The 16,987-nt window shown below is 43.6% G+C and overlaps 2 protein-coding genes and 1 long non-coding RNA gene across 6 annotated transcripts in view; 1 reads left to right on the top strand and 2 right to left on the bottom strand.

Annotated features, from left to right (window-relative positions):
* Positions 1-5,175, top strand: part of LOC126997664 (uncharacterized protein DDB_G0284459-like) — a 54,483-nt gene extending 49,308 nt beyond the window's left edge. Inside the window, exons 4-6 of one of the 4 annotated variants that reach the window (XR_007752250.1) lie at positions 2,332-2,516; positions 2,840-3,599; positions 3,847-5,175. Coding sequence is in view for 1 of the 4 variants with exons in the window: in XM_050858893.1 (XP_050714850.1) it covers positions 2,332-2,516; positions 2,840-2,963 (309 nt within the window). In the remaining 3 variants the exon portion in view is untranslated. Of the gene's footprint in view, positions 1-2,331; positions 2,517-2,839 lie in introns of all 4 variants that reach the window. The other 3 variants (XR_007752249.1, XR_007752248.1, XM_050858893.1) reach the window with 3 other exon arrangements.
* Positions 4,378-6,971, bottom strand: LOC126997666 (uncharacterized). Its single transcript, XR_007752251.1, has 2 exons — positions 4,862-6,971; positions 4,378-4,742 (listed from the first exon to the last, which is right to left on the bottom strand). It is a non-coding gene; the product is annotated as an uncharacterized LOC126997666 (long non-coding RNA).
* Positions 6,972-7,573: 602 nt separating this feature from the next.
* On the bottom strand, positions 7,574-16,735 carry LOC126997663 (protein asteroid-like). The gene is made up of 5 exons (XM_050858892.1): positions 16,405-16,735; positions 13,991-14,193; positions 13,072-13,504; positions 11,922-12,131; positions 7,574-11,384 (listed from the first exon to the last, which is right to left on the bottom strand). Exons 2-5 carry the CDS (start codon positions 14,188-14,190, stop codon positions 9,444-9,446), a joined length of 2,784 nt encoding a protein of 927 aa, XP_050714849.1. The 5' UTR covers positions 14,191-14,193; positions 16,405-16,735; the 3' UTR covers positions 7,574-9,443.
* Positions 16,736-16,987: the final 252 nt, after the last annotated feature.

The raw sequence follows: 16,987 nt of genomic DNA, 5'->3' as shown, positions 1-16,987 counted from the left end.
CGTGGTCGCCGCCGATTAAGACCCCGAAAGGAAGGTGTCTGAGTCGTTTTAGTATTACGCTTCGAGAAATATCGCGAACAGTTTGATTAGTATGTATAGAAGAAGATAACAATAACCAGCAACCACAACAAAGAGGTTCTCGTGGTCGCCAGCAATTCAGACTCCGAAAAGAAGTTGTTTGAGTCGTTTCAGTATTATGATTCAAGAAATATCGCGAACAGTTTGATTTGTATGTATTGAAAAAGATAAAAACAGCAACCACAGCAAAGAGGTTCTCGTGGTCGCCAGCAATTCAGAGCCCGAAAGGAAATTGTCTCAGTCGTTTTAGTATTACGTTTTAAGAAATACCGAAAACAGTTTGACGAAGTATGTATTGAAGCGAATGTATACTGTCCCATTTGTATACTGAAACGTGCTGAGGTTCGAGTTTCCGTCCTCGCTAAGATTAGACTAACTTACCTCCCAATGTTTTGATCACGTATGTCAGTTTCATGGAAGTTTTACAGACACCGAGACGCAGAAGAACCACCGTCTCAACTAACACGTATCATCTCCACGCACAAGAAAAACCAAGCAACAACAAATCAAGGATACCCGGAAAGGAGCCTCACCGCCGCACTCTGGATTATGCATTTTGTAACATCGCTATACACACCGCATGCACGCGAGACACGTTCATACGGGAGGTCTTCACAATCACTGCCCTTCACAGCCACCAAGGACGCCGGTTTGTACGACCCTTCCCGTCCTCTGCCATCTTTAGGACATTTCGCAACACCTAAAGTAGACGGAGATGCGTATGCCCCCAACTGTACCTTAATCTTAAAGCATCGAATTAGTGATAGCACGAGTATATAAGGGTTACAGTTACTCCTTACCCCATATACGCAACGATTTCGGGGCCTACACACTCACATCTGATAAGGCTTTCGTAGAGGAGGTTGTGGTGTGGGTATTTCCATGGGTAGTTTTATGAGCCTTGTGGTAGTATGACAAGGCTTCTGCGTCGTGGATGTGGGGAAACGCTTATAAGAACCCGATCAACCTCCTTTGTGGTCTTGGGAAAGTGTTGTGAGAGTCGAAAGCCCTTGAGAATACGATACCGCAGGACTTCACTCTGACTAATCTCTCGTCCCAGCATCACTATATAACCAGGCTAGATATTGTGTCAGCCTCCCAGCTTCTCCACTTCCTTCATCTCCATCCTGGTCAACCCGTCACCAGCACCCGACCCTTCTCATTACCAAGTCACTCTCCACCGTCACAACAACGCCCCCTTCCTATGCTAATCGTGTTCTCCATCACACACACAGCAACTCTCACCATGCACTGTTACCAATACCTCATGACAGTTGAAGTCCACCCTGCGTACATAGTCTGTCCCCTTTCAATATACTGCGTTTCTTACCTCACACACAATAGTCCACCAGCGTAGTTCATTCCCTATTCCTTATTCTACGTTTTTCACCCTCTTAACTCACCTCCATATCCTCATTTCATCTAGTATCACCACCACGAGAGTTACCATCCCATCACCACCACTGCAGGACATCACACACCGTTGCCAACACCACTCCGAACATTAGGGTGTCCTGCGTGTCGGCACTCTCCTCTCACCAGCCGCCATGCAAACCTTTCGTAAGAGCTGCACGTAATTACCATCGTTGCCCCTGACTTCCAAGTATCGGCCGCCCTGCAGGGATTACAAAGGGACCAGGAGAGTGAAGGACACCTGAATGTTACGCGGACCGACTGAAGGGTACGCCGTTGCGTGCAGAAAGGGCGATAAGTCTTGACGGAAGGATGAAAGCGACTACCTTGAGATGGAAAGGAAGATAGAAGTGCAAAAAATCTTCAAGGAAACGCCAGAATACTTATTGTTATTGATATGAAATAGAAAACAAGGATGAAATGTTTAATTCCTCTTGAGAAAACGCCAGAAAAGAAACTGAAGATGAGGATTTGAAATGGAGAAACAACTCAGAAACGCGAGAATCTTCAAGGAAACACCAGAAAATTTGAAGATGTAAAACTGAGATGGAAAGGAAATCAGAAACACAAGAATCTTCACAAGAAAACACCAGAAAAAAATGAAGATATGGATTTTTTTACATGAATTTAAGTAACGTTGGCTGATCCTGGTATTTCCTCGTCCACCAGGCTGTCAAAGTCTATGTTTCCAATTAATTAAGTTATAAGAGTCATCGTATTAGAGCCTAGGTGGAAAGAACAACCATCTCCGCTCAACCTTTCTCTCTCTCTCTCTCTCTCTCTCTCTCTCTCTCTCAGCATCGGTAACCCTCATTTTAACATCATCTCCTTCATATCCAGAGTCCCATGAGCACTTCGCCCACGCCGCCGCCCTCGCTGGAGCCCGCCCCTGCCGCTGAGCCAACCCGCAACTCACCCTCGCCCAAGCCCTCCGCCACCACCACCACCACCACGACCAAAAATGCCAACAACGCCAGCCCTAAGCCCCGACCCGCGTCCAATAACAACAACGCTTATAACTCGAGGTAAGGTTGAGACAGAGTAAGTATAGAGTTTGTGTTTCTCAGAGGTTGTTCTAGGGCTGTATATCCTTGGGTAGTGCTAACGTCGTGTTCTTCGTCTTCCCGGTGTTGAAATATTGCTAACGCTCTCTTCTTAGTCTTTCCTAACGCTCTATTCTTCGTCTCTCCAATGTTGAGGTAATACTAACGCTCTCTTCTTAGTCTTTCCTAACGCTCTATTCTTCGTCTCTCCAATGTTGAGGTAATACTAACACTCTCTTCGCCTCCCCTTTCCCTGTATTCTTCGTGTTGAGGTCATACTAACGCCTCTTCTTCGCCTTCCCCAGCGGCCTGAACCTGAACATGTCAGCGGCGGAGATGCGCGCCAAGCTAGCCAGCAAAAAGAAGGCGGACCCGCGGAGAGAATCAGTCGACCTCAAGAAGAAGTACGAGATCATCCAGAACATGTGAGGCGGCGGGCGTGACTAGGACAGGACGAGGAAGGTTGTTGACGCGGCCTTTTTCTTGCAGCCTAAACCTTCCTTACGCGGGGACCTTCCTGATGGAGTCGCCGCCGCCGCCGCCGCCGCTGTCGACACCACCTCCAACACCTTCCTTACCTACGTTGTTATTGTTGATGATGGGTCTTTTTCCACACTTAATCTGTCCCTTTTTTTCCCTTCCTGTGATTGCTGCAGATTTGTACATGTGGTGTAGACTAGTACATAATCCCTGTATATATTAGTGAAATGTATAATTGATGTTAGAGTAATTATTATACGCATTGTTGGTGCGTGTCTGCAGGTGCGCCCGAAGCCCCCATTCACTAGTTAGCTGCACAGGGCTCGGCCGCAGACAAGCACTCGGGGAGGAAGCAAACGAGCCATTTATTCTTTGTGATTCGATGAGGGATGTTCTTTGTCACGTGATCGAGAGCTAGGTGTTCCTTGTTTACCGCCAATCCAAGCTCCAGGCGTCCGCGGAGGTTGTAATGTAGATTCCTGGCCCACGATGAGAGACTTGATAATGACTGAAGTGTGAGTGTGTTAAGTTGAAGGGTTGTAGGCTCAGCAAGTGCTTCCCCCATCACTATAGGAGGAAAATGAGGTGGTTCAGCTTTCCCTCAACTACGAATGCGACTTGTAATATGAACGAATGTAGTTAGACTTTAATGATTATACTGGGGGTAGTTAACAAGTGCCTCGTTCATCACCATAGGAAGAAAATGAGGTGGTTTAACTTTCCCTCAACTACGAATGGGACTTGTAATATGAACGAATGGTAGTTAGACTTTAATGATCATACTGGGGGTAGTTAACAAGTGCCTCGTTCATCACCATAGGAAGAAAATGAGGTGGTTCAGCTTTTCCCTCAACTACGAATGGGACTTGTAATATGAACGAATGGTAGACTTTAATGATTATATTGGGGTAGTTTACACTGTTCTGTTCGTACCTATTTTTCTCTCATCTACGAATGCACTGTGTAATATGAACGGATGATGGCTGGAATTCAATATCTATACTATGAGTCACTTAGATTATCCCCCTCCAGTCTGAGGTTGCAATGTTGTGATGCGAGTAAAGTTACCACTCTTTACTTATAAGGGTCCCAGCATATTTTTCGACATATATATTGACTGTCAGAAGCTCCCTTACGCGCATTCACATCTTGCATTCCTTCAAAGACCCACGATAAACCTTACATTCCCTTAGCATTCCTTACAACGAGGCACCTAACTAAACAGTCATATATTTCTGTATTTAAAGGCAGCGAAAGACGAACACAAATACACATCTTGCATTCATCCTAAGACTCACGAGAAACCTAATATTCCCTTTGCATTCCTTACAACGAGGCACCTAACTGAACAACCATATAGCTACTGTGTTTAAAGGCAGCGAAAGACGAACACAAATACACATCTTGCATTCATCCTAAGTCCCACGAGAAACCTTACATTCCCTTAGCATTCCTTACAACGAGGCACCTAACTAAACAATCATATATCTACTGTGTTTAAAGGCAGCGAAAGACGAACACAAATACACATCTTGCATTCATCCTAAGACTCACGAGAAACCTAATATTCCCTTTGCATTCCTTGTGAGATGAGGCACCTAACCAAACAATTATACGTCTATGTGAACTTCTATATTAAGAAACAAAAGAGGAACACTAACAGGGCCTCGTACAGGTGTGACAATCAATATATCACGTTACCTTTGCATTCCTTACGACACGAAACACCTAACCAACCAATTATATGTGAATTTCTGTATTAAGAAAAAAAAACACGAATAGGGCCTCGTACAGGTGTGAAAATCAATATATAACGTTACTTTTGCATTCGTAACGAGACGAAACACCTCACCAAACAATTCTACGTCTATGTGAACTTCTGTATAACGAACCAAACGAGGAACACACCAATACAGAATCCAATCACCTCTTTGGATGCTCACAGTAACTCCCATTCCTTGATTAACTAAACCCTCAACGTCCCTCCACACACACTTATAACCCATATAGGAATGTCTGTCTGTCTGTATGTATGTTACTACGTACTACCATTGCGATGATAAGTGCGGCCCAGCGTTGTGCTTCACGGTGCATTCCATTAAGTCTTTGTGCATTGTGATACGTGACCAGTATAATATTCAATAAATTGTAAGCATTCTGACCACCATTGCTTCATTCTCGCGTCCTTGGGCTCGAGAGGGAGAGGAGGAGGAGGAAGAAGAAGAAGAGGATGACAAGGAGGAGGAAGTGATAGGATGGGAAGGGTTAGGAGGAAGAGGAACAAGAGGAGAAAGACAAGGAGGGAGTGACAGGTTGGGGAGGTTTAAGTTTGTAAGGCAGGAGGAGGAGAAGGAAGAGGAAGAAGAGGAGTCGTAAAGCATGTTAAAATAATAAATAGGAGGAGGAGGAGGAGGAAGACGAGAAGAAAGTGATAGGAAGGGAAGGTTTAAGATAGGAGAAGGAAGAGGAGGAGGAGGAGGAGAAGGGCATATTAAAATAGTACTTGTATATAGCTGAATGTCTTGTCCAGTAGTGTAGTTAGTGGTAGTTAGTGGTGGTAGTGGTTATAGAAGTAGTGACTGAGAAGGGGCGGGGTAAGTTATCAGGTATCACACACACACACACACACACACACACACACACACACACACACACACACACACACATTACCTAACAGAATACACTAACCGTTATGAGTATACGAACAACACTAACAGTAATAATAGTAATAATGATTTAACTATGACAAGCTTTCCATTCTCATCCCTCCTTCCTTCTCCTTGTTCCTCTCCTTCCCTCCTTCTTTTTCCTCGTTCCTCTCCTTCCCTCCTTCTTTTTCCTCGTTCCTCTCCTTCCCTCCCTCCTATCTTATACCAAACCTCATCTTTCATCCATCCCTCAATCTTACCAACGCCACTACCATGATCTTCACTGTCTAGGATTAACATACACATTCATACCCGACTGATCTCCCTTTCGGCATTTGGTTATAGTTGAGGTGAGAGTCGGAAGCGGCTGAGAGTCCCGACCTAGCTAGTCCCCGCCCCTCTTAACCACCACTGAACACTTGCTAGAATCACCCACTGGTCGCTCTTGATTCACTCTCAGCTGCTGCGAGGAATGAGGTCAATGATGCTGGTGATTGGGTACATGAACACCCACACCCACCCACACCCACACCCACACGCCTGTACTTTTATATATGTAAGCATAGGCACATTGTATATACATCACACAGGTATATATGTCCAAAATAACACAATGGATTTCAGTTTAGCATTATAATCTTTGAAATGTTCCCCCCTAGTGATGTTTATAAATGAATCAGTGTTACCCATGAGTCTCTCCTTGCCTGGTTGACATTATTATAAATTGGTCTTTACAAATAATATCAAAGGGAATAAGTATGAACTAATAAGCAATGATATGTAAATTATTAATATATACATAAATATATACACACAAGTACATAGTAACCTAATATTTCAGTCGTTCACTCTGCTTGATCTCATTACAAATTGATCTTAAAAAAATATTATCAAAGAAAATGAAAATGAATTACTATATACATCAAATACACAACTGCATGCCCATTAGTGTAGTCCTCTGCCTGATCTCCTTCCAAATTAGTCTTTACAAACACCATCAAAGTCAATAAACCCAAATTAACAAGTATATACAAACACACAACTCGAATAAAATCAATTACACTCCAGAATTCTTTTTTTCCCTACACATGATAGCGGTTAGAGGAGAATGAGGCCACTGATGGAAGTATAGTATGGCAGGTAATGAGTGAAGGGTGATTAAGAGGGGGATAGGTATGGGGGGAGGATGGTGGGGGGAGGTAGGAGGAGGGGGAAGAGTGGTGGGAGGTGAGGTGAGGGCAGCAGAGGACACCCAGGATCAGTTGGGTGCTGGCTGCTGAGGTGGGTGGACGGTCTACTCTTTATCCAGGTAAGTGTGGTGCTGTTCAGTGTTCCTGCCCCTGTGTTAACCAATAGTACGTAATCTTAAGTGCGGTGTATGGTTGATAGTGACCTGGGAGAGGTTTGAGAGGAGTGGATAAAATTGAGTTGGGGAATATAGTTACATGGGGTTTGAGAGTAGTGAAGGGTAGAGAGTTCGAGTTATGAAGAACTAGATATACTGTTACTTGGGTGTTTGAAAGGAGTGAACAAAGTTAAAGTTGGGGTGTTCTGAAGAATTGGATGTTACTTGTGGTTTGAGAGGAGTGAACGTTATGAAGAATTGGATATACTGTTACTTGGGGTTCGAGAGGAGTGAACCAAATTAAAAAGTTTGGTGTTATGAAGAATTGGATATACTGTTACTTGGGGTTTGAGAGGAGTGAACAATGTTGTGAAGAATTAGATATACAGTTATGTACTTGGATATGTCAACAGGGTAAAGTGTACTTGTATATGTACACAAGTTTCTGTAATTGCATATTTTAACTTTAAAATACTCTTGGCATGCTTTAGTTTGACCAAGTGCTATATATTTAAAAGCTGCTAATAACCTGAGAATGGGATCTGTCATTTCTCCTTTTTTATTCCTCAGGTTCACCCCACCATGTCCTCCAATTGGCTGCTTTGCCTGCTGCCCATGTGCTGCCAACAATCCTGGCCCTGCAGCTGGCCCTCTCATGCAGTGTGAAGATTCTTACTGTTGCCTCACACTGTCAGACTTGTTGACCTGTATAGGGTTGCGGGTTGATGAGCTTTTCGGCATAAAGTCTTAGAGACTCCCTTTTGTGATTTTTCTTTTTTTTTTTTAATTTTTTTTCCTGGAAAATGTGGTGGGTGATCTCCGGAGGCTCTTATAAGTAAACGGTAAACTGATCAGTAGTAGTTTTTTTTACTTTCCACAATGGGTTTAACATGACTGCAGATTTCCTACTAAGACATCAACTGAATGGAACAGTGGCTGTTAGTTAATAAAAAAAATTACAGCCATTAACTTTGGGAGGGGATATATCCAGCATACCAAAACCACATGGGAAACACTCCACTATCCACCACAGAGGACCTGGGAGTATAATGTTACCAGGCTGCCAGTGAGGTGATCTGCATATAAGGGAAATCCCATATGGCTGGAACCAAGCAAAAAATAGTTGGTAACTTGTAACTAGCAGCTTATCTGGCTCAAGGAAGAAGAGGAAGTAACTTGCACCAGTTGTAATGGACTAGGCCTAACCCCTCCCTAAAGTGAGGCAAGGCAGCCTCACCCTATTCTTTAAGGTGTACCCAGGCTCTAAATATTTGTACAAACAGCATATCTAAAGCATCTTACCCTGGAAAAAGTGGGTAAAAATGTGAAGAATGAGATGGGAGGATGAATGATTGTCTGCATCCATGTCAGCAATGAAGAAAAGATGAGTGATTATTGTCTCTATCCATGTCAGCAATTAAGAAAAGATGACAGTGATTACTACATGAGGGGTTTAGTGTAGAATGGGCAACCATATGGTCTGTTTTTCTGGGCATCTTGGGACTGATGTGTTCTGGTTTTAGTGGCATTTGGAGGCTGATTTATAATACTAAATGGTAAAGCAAGCCAAGGATAAAGCAACCTTGGAAGTGGTGTGTTTCTTAGGGTGTGTCCACACTGTTGAAGTGTTGGTTGGACAAACACTGTTACCATATCATAAGGTGAAGCAGCATGATGTCATAATGGTTGAAACAAGAGAAGTTATGGCACCAAACTGTGGTACCAGTTGAAGTTGTATACCACAGTTTCTGCTCTGTTCAAGCAAAGACCAGCAGACAATGTTTGAAGCTGATGTTGGTAGGCAACACAGGTATTTAAAAAGTCAGTGTTAGTGTGGACTTTGGTGACAGGTGGTTGGTGCCAGGGTCTAGTGTGGTACATCACCATGGTGCACAATAAGAAATAAAAATAAAAACCACTAGACAGTGTCTGAAGTTCAGCTGCTTCTTGCTTCTGAAGTCATCAGTGAGCTTTTCTGCTTTCCACTGGTAACAGTGTTTGTCAGATGAACATTGTTTGCCGGTGTGGACGCACCCTTAGACCTAAAGTTGTGCAATTCTGTCAAACTCAGCTGGTGTGCTTGTGTGTAGTCTGGTGGTCGCTTTAAAACACTACAGTCTGGTGGCTGGTGGTTGCTTTAAAATGCTACAAACTCAAAACTACAAAAACGTCAGATCGCCCCTTTCACACTGTACGCCTCTTGTGTGGATTACAAACTCCCCTGATACATACACATCACTTCAGAAGCGCACTGCAAGGGTACACCACTGCAGGTTTGGGTAAGTCTGCTAACTTCTGGACATGACTGAGCCTTGCTGAATCCCCAAAGAGCAGGGGACAGGGACGGATGGAGGTAGGTGGTTGCTGTCTTCGTTGGTGCCTCTGAGACATCAACAAGAAGAAATGGTATAAGTTATGGTGCAGGTAACTTTATGCTTATAGGTTTACCAATAGTCCAGCAAAACGGTTATCCAGTAAGTCCACCTCTTTGTCTTTCTGTTCAGCTCCACTCATGTTTGACTCATCTTCCTCCTCTTGGTTATTCTCTCCCTCGTCTGGATTCCTCCTTTCCTTTTCACTGGGCAAATCTTTCTTATTTGCTTTCCTTCTGTGCTTCTTTTTCTTCTTGGTCTTTTTAGGAATGTCCTCCACAGTCTTATGCATTGTTACTTTATCACTTTTCTCAGGGAGGTCCTCAGTTTCGGGCATTTCTGTCTTTTCTACAAGCTGAACTATTCCTCGGTACTTCTTGAAGTTTAAGATTTCACCGAGACGTGCGAACAGCATGTAGAACAGTTTTTCAAGACAGCTTCCTTTCCCTAATAGTTCTGACACTCTCACCAAAGGTTTGGGTCTCTTTTTCAAGTCAAAAAATATGTTGTAACAAAACGTGCCGCCCCACAAGTGCTCAATACTGAGGAGGGGAAACGGAGAGCCCAACAGAGTGTTCAGGAGTTGCACAAAATATATGCAAGCCTGGTACTCACTGAATGCATGAACGGTCTTCCTGCTGTAGTACTTGTCGGTCACTTTCTGGTCCATGTGGTGGAACTTGAAGAGCCTGTGTGCCGCCAGCAGACATTCCTCCCCGGACACCTGGGCCAAGGTGTCCCTCAAGCTGTCACCCGGCCGGCAGTACGCTGCATCACTTTGTAGCGCAGAGAACTGTGCCTTCCACTTCTCTTCATCTTCAAAGGCTTTCCTAGTCCTGACTCTTCCAACTTTGCCATCTATTATGTAGTACATGAACACACACACTAAGGCTGAGAAGGCGTGTGTGTCTATCAATGATGACGAGCTCCTTTGATACCAGAAAATGATGAAGTCAAGAATTAACTCCAGGTCAGCAGGTAAGTCTAATGATGTGGACTGTGAACTGGCACTCAGCACAGAGTAAAACACTGTCCTTTTCTCAAGAAGTGACATGGACTCAACTTCCACCAGTGAGGGCAACGCCTTCGCCTCTCTTTCTGATAAATGAGGCACTTTCTTGATCCACATTCTGCTTCCTTTCCTCAGGTACCACTTCAGGCATCCCGTCATGGCAGGGTCCGTCCCTCCCTCCAGTTCTTCATCACTCTCTTCTACATTTTCACACAAAGCCTCAGATTCATTTGAGTTGTCTCCTCCAGTTTCCTTACTTTCAATAACTGGTCTGTCAATTTCTTCATCAGAGTTACTAAGTTTTCCCACTTTAGTTTCAGTGTCCTTAGTTATTTCAACATCTTCCTCCTCTAAGAGACCAACATTCTTGTTATTTCCATCCTCTGTTTCGTCCACCTCACTTTCTTCACTGTCTTCCTCCACAATGACATCAGAATCATACGCTTCATTTGCATTCCAAGATTCTGGAAATGAACCACTCTGGGGAAAAAATTGCTGTGACTCACCAGCACCAACATTCCCTTCACTCAATCCTACACTGTCACAAACACCATATCTTTCCTGGGAGCTTTGCCACAGCATGGTGTAGACCGTCCTCACGATTGGCTCCACCAGTAGGTAGCAGGAGGGGGACGGCTTTTCCTCCACCTGAGGCGGGGATATAAAGTAGCTCTGTGTAACTACGTCTGCAACTTCATGAGGGATCCGGTGGGCTCGGTAAGCAGAGACAAACCAGTGCGGGAGCTTGGTGCCATTTTTGCAGAACAAGGACGTCTCCACCTTGGTCATTTCAGTCATGTTAGGATTATTGAAAATGTGATCCTCGCCTTGGGCACCTGTACCAAAACAGTTTGCTCTCCTCAAACTATCTGAAGCATGTTTCAGGGAGTTTTCAGAGACCAAGTTGATGATGTTGCTGCCGCCATCGGTGTAGTTCTTCATCGCTGCTCTCATTTTCTTTCTCAGGTTGCTTCCGTTGCAGTGACTCACCACCTGTGGGAACAAAAGGATATTTAATGGTGATAAAAACAACCCTTGGTGAATGGGAAAAAAGGGATTCATAATTAGAAAAAGTAATGGCTGTATGCTAATTAAAGTTTCCTTTATAACATTGAATGGTAGTCATGGCCAGGCAATCTATAATCCCTTATCAGTAAAAGAGAAAGCATTCTAGACATTGGAAAAGGTAGGTCTTTGCCTCTGCATATTCTAACAAGGCCAATATTGGTTGAGGGACAGCAGGTCTGGCAAGTTCATCCTGCAGGCACCAGCACCTGCTTCCGGGACAGTGTAAAGGGGGCAGCGTTACAGAGGAGGGTTCAAGGTTGATGTGTGAGCCTCCCTCATCTCTCCCTGCAAGCATACAAACAACTATCCCTAAGTACTTAATTTTAGTCAGCTCCCCCATCTTCTCTTCTCTCAACCAGATCTTACACTGTCAATTTTTTTGCTTTCTTGCCCTCTCAACTACCATAACCTTGCTCTTGTCATATTCACATAACTTAATGCTGGATACATTTACTGACTTACAATGCCAATGATTTGCTCCAAAGTTTTCTCCTTGTGTCGTGATAACCAATCCAGGACGTTCTTTATGGTACTGTGGCGAGTGGTCATTCTTGATCTGCTATTTTCGTTCTCCAAAATGGCATAGAAGCCTTTAAAGTGATCGAATGCGAGGTAATCATTCCCCAGCAGTGTGGCCAGCATGGGGAAGTGGCCGGGCGCAACACCTGTCAGCTGGAAATAAAAAGAATCAATGAGGTGACAGCAGAGACAACACACACTTAAGCACCAAGACCAACACGCACCATAAATACCTGATGCTGAGTGCTTTCCATGACCATTACTACTTGCTCAGTGTATACATGCTGCACATCTATATAAAGGAAGTTTCAGATAAGGTTTAACCAGGTAGCAGCGGGGATCATGTTTCTTAATGGTCCCTCCAAGCGAGAAAAATGAGAAAAAATCACCCCTCACACAAATCATTTCATAATATATATCAAAGCATTTGTGATCAGATTATGTATCATCTATTTTTGGGGGTTTATATCATGGCACAAATTTGGATGGTCACTACTACACGGTAAAGCCACAAATTTGGCCCGTCGCTGCTACCGGGTTAAACAAAACATTCAGCTTTATTGATAGACATGACAGCTGTGGTACTAACGGGTTGGAGGAGAGGTGGAAAAGATGAAGTAAAATTGTTCTAGATAATTTTGGCAAGGTGCAAACTTTTGATGAATTAGTTTTTGGTAAGCTGAACAACAGATATGACTAGAGTCTGAGCAGATTCATATATAAAAGGTGTGATTCTTAGGGTATTCATCACACTAGTCTGAGTAGATTTGTACATAAAAGGTGTGATTCTTAGGGTATTCATCACACTAGTCTGAGCAGATTTGTACATAAAAGGTGATTCTTAGGGTATTTGTCACACTAGTCTGAGCAGATTTGTACATAAAAGGTGATTCTTAGGGTATTTATCACACTAGTCTGAGCAGATTTGTACATAAAAGGTGTGATTCTTAGGGTATTCATCACACTAGTCTGAGCAGATTCATACATAAAAGGTGATTCTTAGGGTATTTATCACACTATCAAATAAAATAATACTCAGATACATACATAGCAAGTAATGAACCTAAAAGCACACAAAAATCAAAATACGCACCCGGCAGAACTTCTCTTTATTGAAGTGGTAGCAGCTAATGTAGCTAAACATCTCCTTAGTCTTCTTCTTCTTGCCAATGCTGACCTTGTTGTAGGTGATGGAGCTCAGCAGGATGAAGGGCACATCAAACATGAAGAAATCTGAATCACTGCTCAGGACAGTCAGCTCCAGCTCTTTGGCTAACATGGCGATCTCCAAGTCTGCCTCGAAGTCTGTCTGCAGTACGACTATTCCCATTTTCTTCAGCGTGGAGACAAACACGTCCCGGCCCATGCAGGGGAAGACTTTGAGGCGGTACTGGTTGCTGGGCATGATGCCGAGGCACGTCTGGATCTGGTTGGTGATTCTCTCCCTCACGGTGTTCATCTTCTTGTTGTCCAGTGGCTGCCCTCCGTCCATGACCACGATGGGGTAGACCTCACACTCCTGCAGCCTGTGTAGGGACAGCATGACTTAGGCTGGACAACTATATCTCTTCATTTAAATCCCTGTGAGAAAATAAACTAGTATCCCGTGAGATGACTGTTTTACTCAAATGTCCCTTTAAAACTGGTACTAGCAGGAACTCATATGCAGTAGACACTCAACTTTGCAAGCTAATAAGGGATATGACTGTTAAAAACCCTCTGCGGTAATTTTACACACACACCCGTGCATTGCAAATATACACTGAAGAAAAACTACCTGGTAGATAATAAAATGTATATTGCGAGACTCAAAAACTGTGAAGTCAGGGCAGGGAGAGAACCAGGTGGAGATAAAATTAAGGGATCTGCCTGAGTACGATGGAGTACACTAACATCCAATAGAGAGAAGTGGAGAATGTTGGGAAAAGCCTTTGTCCTGAAGTGAACTAATACTGTCTGAAGATGATACAATGAAAATGCCTCTAAATATATACAAACATATTTAACCTTACCCTTTGAAGAACTCCTCAACAAAGCTGGAATACTTGTCATAGTCTCCCCCGAAGGCTGCGTTTATGCCTGTGCACTCAAAGTAGAGGATGTGAGCAAGGTTGTTACCATCAATAACAACCTTGCGATGGTGCAGCTTGTGCTTGACCAGAACCTCATGCAGGTGTTCATGGATGTAGGTGGAGAGGCCTCGGATACCCATTGTCTGGAGGGGAAGGCACACACATGAGACGGCTATTGAAACAGGGACTCCGATGTCATAAAGGAGCAGCACAAGTCTTATCTCAGTCACTGATGCATCTTTCTCGCTGCAGTATAAATGTAATGGATTGAAATGCAGGTAAGGACTCTGGGTAAATGTACTGAAACGCAGGTAAAAACTCTGGGTAAATGTATAGTTTAATTCTGCTACCCTAAAATAGCTTAAGGGGAAAATGTATGCCCTTTAACCCATCTGCTGCGATTGGCACGGATTTGGCCTTCATTGGTAGCCTGGTAGCATGTACTCCCAGGTCTTTCTCTGCCTCTGTGGTGGATAGTGGAGTGTTTACCATGTGGTATTGGTATGCTGGATATCCACTCCAAGGTGCAGGACTTTACAGTTTTCTTCAGTGAATTGTATCAGCCACTTTTTGATCCATTTCTGAACCTTGGTGATGTCTTCTTGTAGGAAATCCGCAGTTAAGGGGTTAAAGCACACAGGATTAGAAACTAACCTATAATATTCCAACCAGAGCAAATCTAACATATTAATGCCAGCACTGATCATATGTAGGAGACACTTGCAGCAGCCATGAGTTTCCACTTTCCCAGACATTCCCATGCCCTCCACATGTCATGAAGCACACAGGAAATTAATCCAGACCCAGAAAGGATCTTGCAACGCAAAGGATCAAACCAGAGACCTGCCAGATGGGATGCCACTCTCTAACCAGTCGGCCAAAGTGTCACCCTTCTTGCAGAGAGAGTTTGAGAGGCTTTCCGTATGAGTTCGATACTGGTGAAAATGATAAACGGTAGAGAGGGAATACTCCACAGGATACATTAAGTGTCATTAGGGGACCGTGGTAAGGGGGGCCGCGGGGGGTTATATATTATTTTTATTTTCATTTTCACAACAAAGGAGACGGCTCAAGGGCAACAAAAAGTGTAGAGAAAAAGCCTGCTACTCATCGCTCTGCTTTTAATTACTTACAGATACTTACAGATGACCTCCTGGAAGAGGCTTACACCTATGACTCCAGATCTACATAAACAACTTGTGGCAGTGTGTGGTGGATTATTCGTGCCTTGTAATTATATTTTAATTCTTGATTAGCCCAAATTTTGTCTAGTCTGGCCTCAAACTGAGTCACTGAGGTTGCTGCCACCACCCACTCAGGCAGTTGGTTCCAGTTGTTTACCACTCTACTTGGGAAAGCATACTTTCTTACATCCAACCGTGATCTTGACTTAAAAATTTTCAGTGAATGAACATATGAATGTAAGGGATCTGCAAAAAGCCCACTGGCCTATACTTGGCAGCCCTTGTCTACCTACCGCGAATGGCAATGTAGCACCTATCATCCGCCTCCCCAAACCTATCTAATCTCTTGAATGCAGTAATCTTGCCACCTCCACTCATCAACTACCCTGTATCCCACCTACTACTTCCTACCAAATCTTTTCATCCATAAACTTATCTAACCTCTTTTTGAACACATTTAAACTACTGCTGTATACTACCTCCCCTGGCAATGCATTCCAGAAATCTACCACCCTATGGCTAAAGAAATATTTTTGTAAATCCAACCTACACCCTTGTTTTCTAATTTTCCTACCATGACCTCTAGTCCTGTTTCCCTCCTCTAGTGTAAAGAAAGTATCCACATCTAAGTAATCACAATCTGAAGACATTTTATATAGCTCTACCTATCCCCCCATGGACATCTCCTCTCAAATGAAAACATATTTAACTCTTTTAACCTCTCCCTATACTCCAGGCGCCTCATTGCTGGCATCATCCTAGTTGCTCTTCTCTGAACTGCTCCTAACAGACTAACATCCTGCCTATAATGTGGTGACCAAGCTTGAATACAATACTCTAAATGAGGTCTAACATAAGCATTATATAAACTAGCTATGTATGACCTCCTTGCTTTTATAACTAACATTTCTATTATAAACCCAAGGATCCTATTTGCCCTATTTCTTGCTTGTAAACACTGCTTTGATAATTTCATAGTCTTATCTATCACTACACCCAAATCCTTTTCATTCTCAGCTGCCTCTAACCAAACTCCTTCCATCTCACAGCTAAAATTCCTACTGCTTTCTTGACCTGTAGAAAAAAAGAAGCCCGCTACTCATCGCTCTGCTATTAATTAATCTTTATTTGTGTTTGTTTTGGCTACGACACTGGACTGGACCTACTTACTGTGACGTTGTTGTATGGGTATGAAGATGATCGTGAGCAGGGAGCATCACCAGTCTTCTTCTTCCTGGATGTTTTATGGGGCTAGTTAGGCTGCCCAACACCTGCCAGGGATGCTGCTGCCGTGACCCTGTGACCTGGAAACTCCTCAGCACTATGCCATGGTTCACAGTCCATGCCTTTGATCTTGGCGCTATTCACATCCCGTATTTACTAAGGATTGACCCTTCTTCTTCTTTCTCTGGGGTGTTTTTATCTCCGCCAGATGCACAGAAACGCCCCCATGTGGGTTTGTTTACATTGAGCTGCGACCCAGACCAAGACCAGGCGGCGGTGCAACGGTGCCATAATACGATGCAAGGGCACCAGCAAGAACAGTGCCAGCCAAACCAAAGTGCTCTCTCAGCTCTTTTGGGTGATTGGTAAGATTTATATCAAGTGCATCACGAACGCCTTTCCCTCATCACCTCCTACTCACGGCCTTACCCCCCCCACCCCCCCTCTGTGTGTGTGTGTGTGTGTGTGTGTGTGTGTGACAGGTTCAGATAGTTTCATTATATAAGTATTGGATTTTTTATATGAAACT

Source organism: Eriocheir sinensis, chromosome 12 (assembly GCF_024679095.1).
Source record: "Eriocheir sinensis breed Jianghai 21 chromosome 12, ASM2467909v1, whole genome shotgun sequence".
Taxonomy (NCBI): domain Eukaryota; kingdom Metazoa; phylum Arthropoda; class Malacostraca; order Decapoda; family Varunidae; genus Eriocheir; species Eriocheir sinensis.
The sequence above is the reverse complement of the archived record's forward strand: the minus strand, read 5'-3'. Positions and strand labels throughout refer to the sequence as shown.

Coding starts and splice junctions, on each gene's coding strand:
- LOC126997663 (XM_050858892.1), bottom strand. CDS start 14,190: ATGGGTATCCGAGGCCTCTCCACCTACATCCATGAACACCTGCATGAG. Junction 13,505..13,990: donor GTTGAGGAGTTCTTCAAAGG/GTAAGGTTAAAT, acceptor GTCCCTACACAG/GCTGCAGGAGTGTGAGGTCT. Junction 12,132..13,071: donor ATAAAGAGAAGTTCTGCCGG/GTGCGTATTTTG, acceptor TTTTATTTCCAG/CTGACAGGTGTTGCGCCCGG.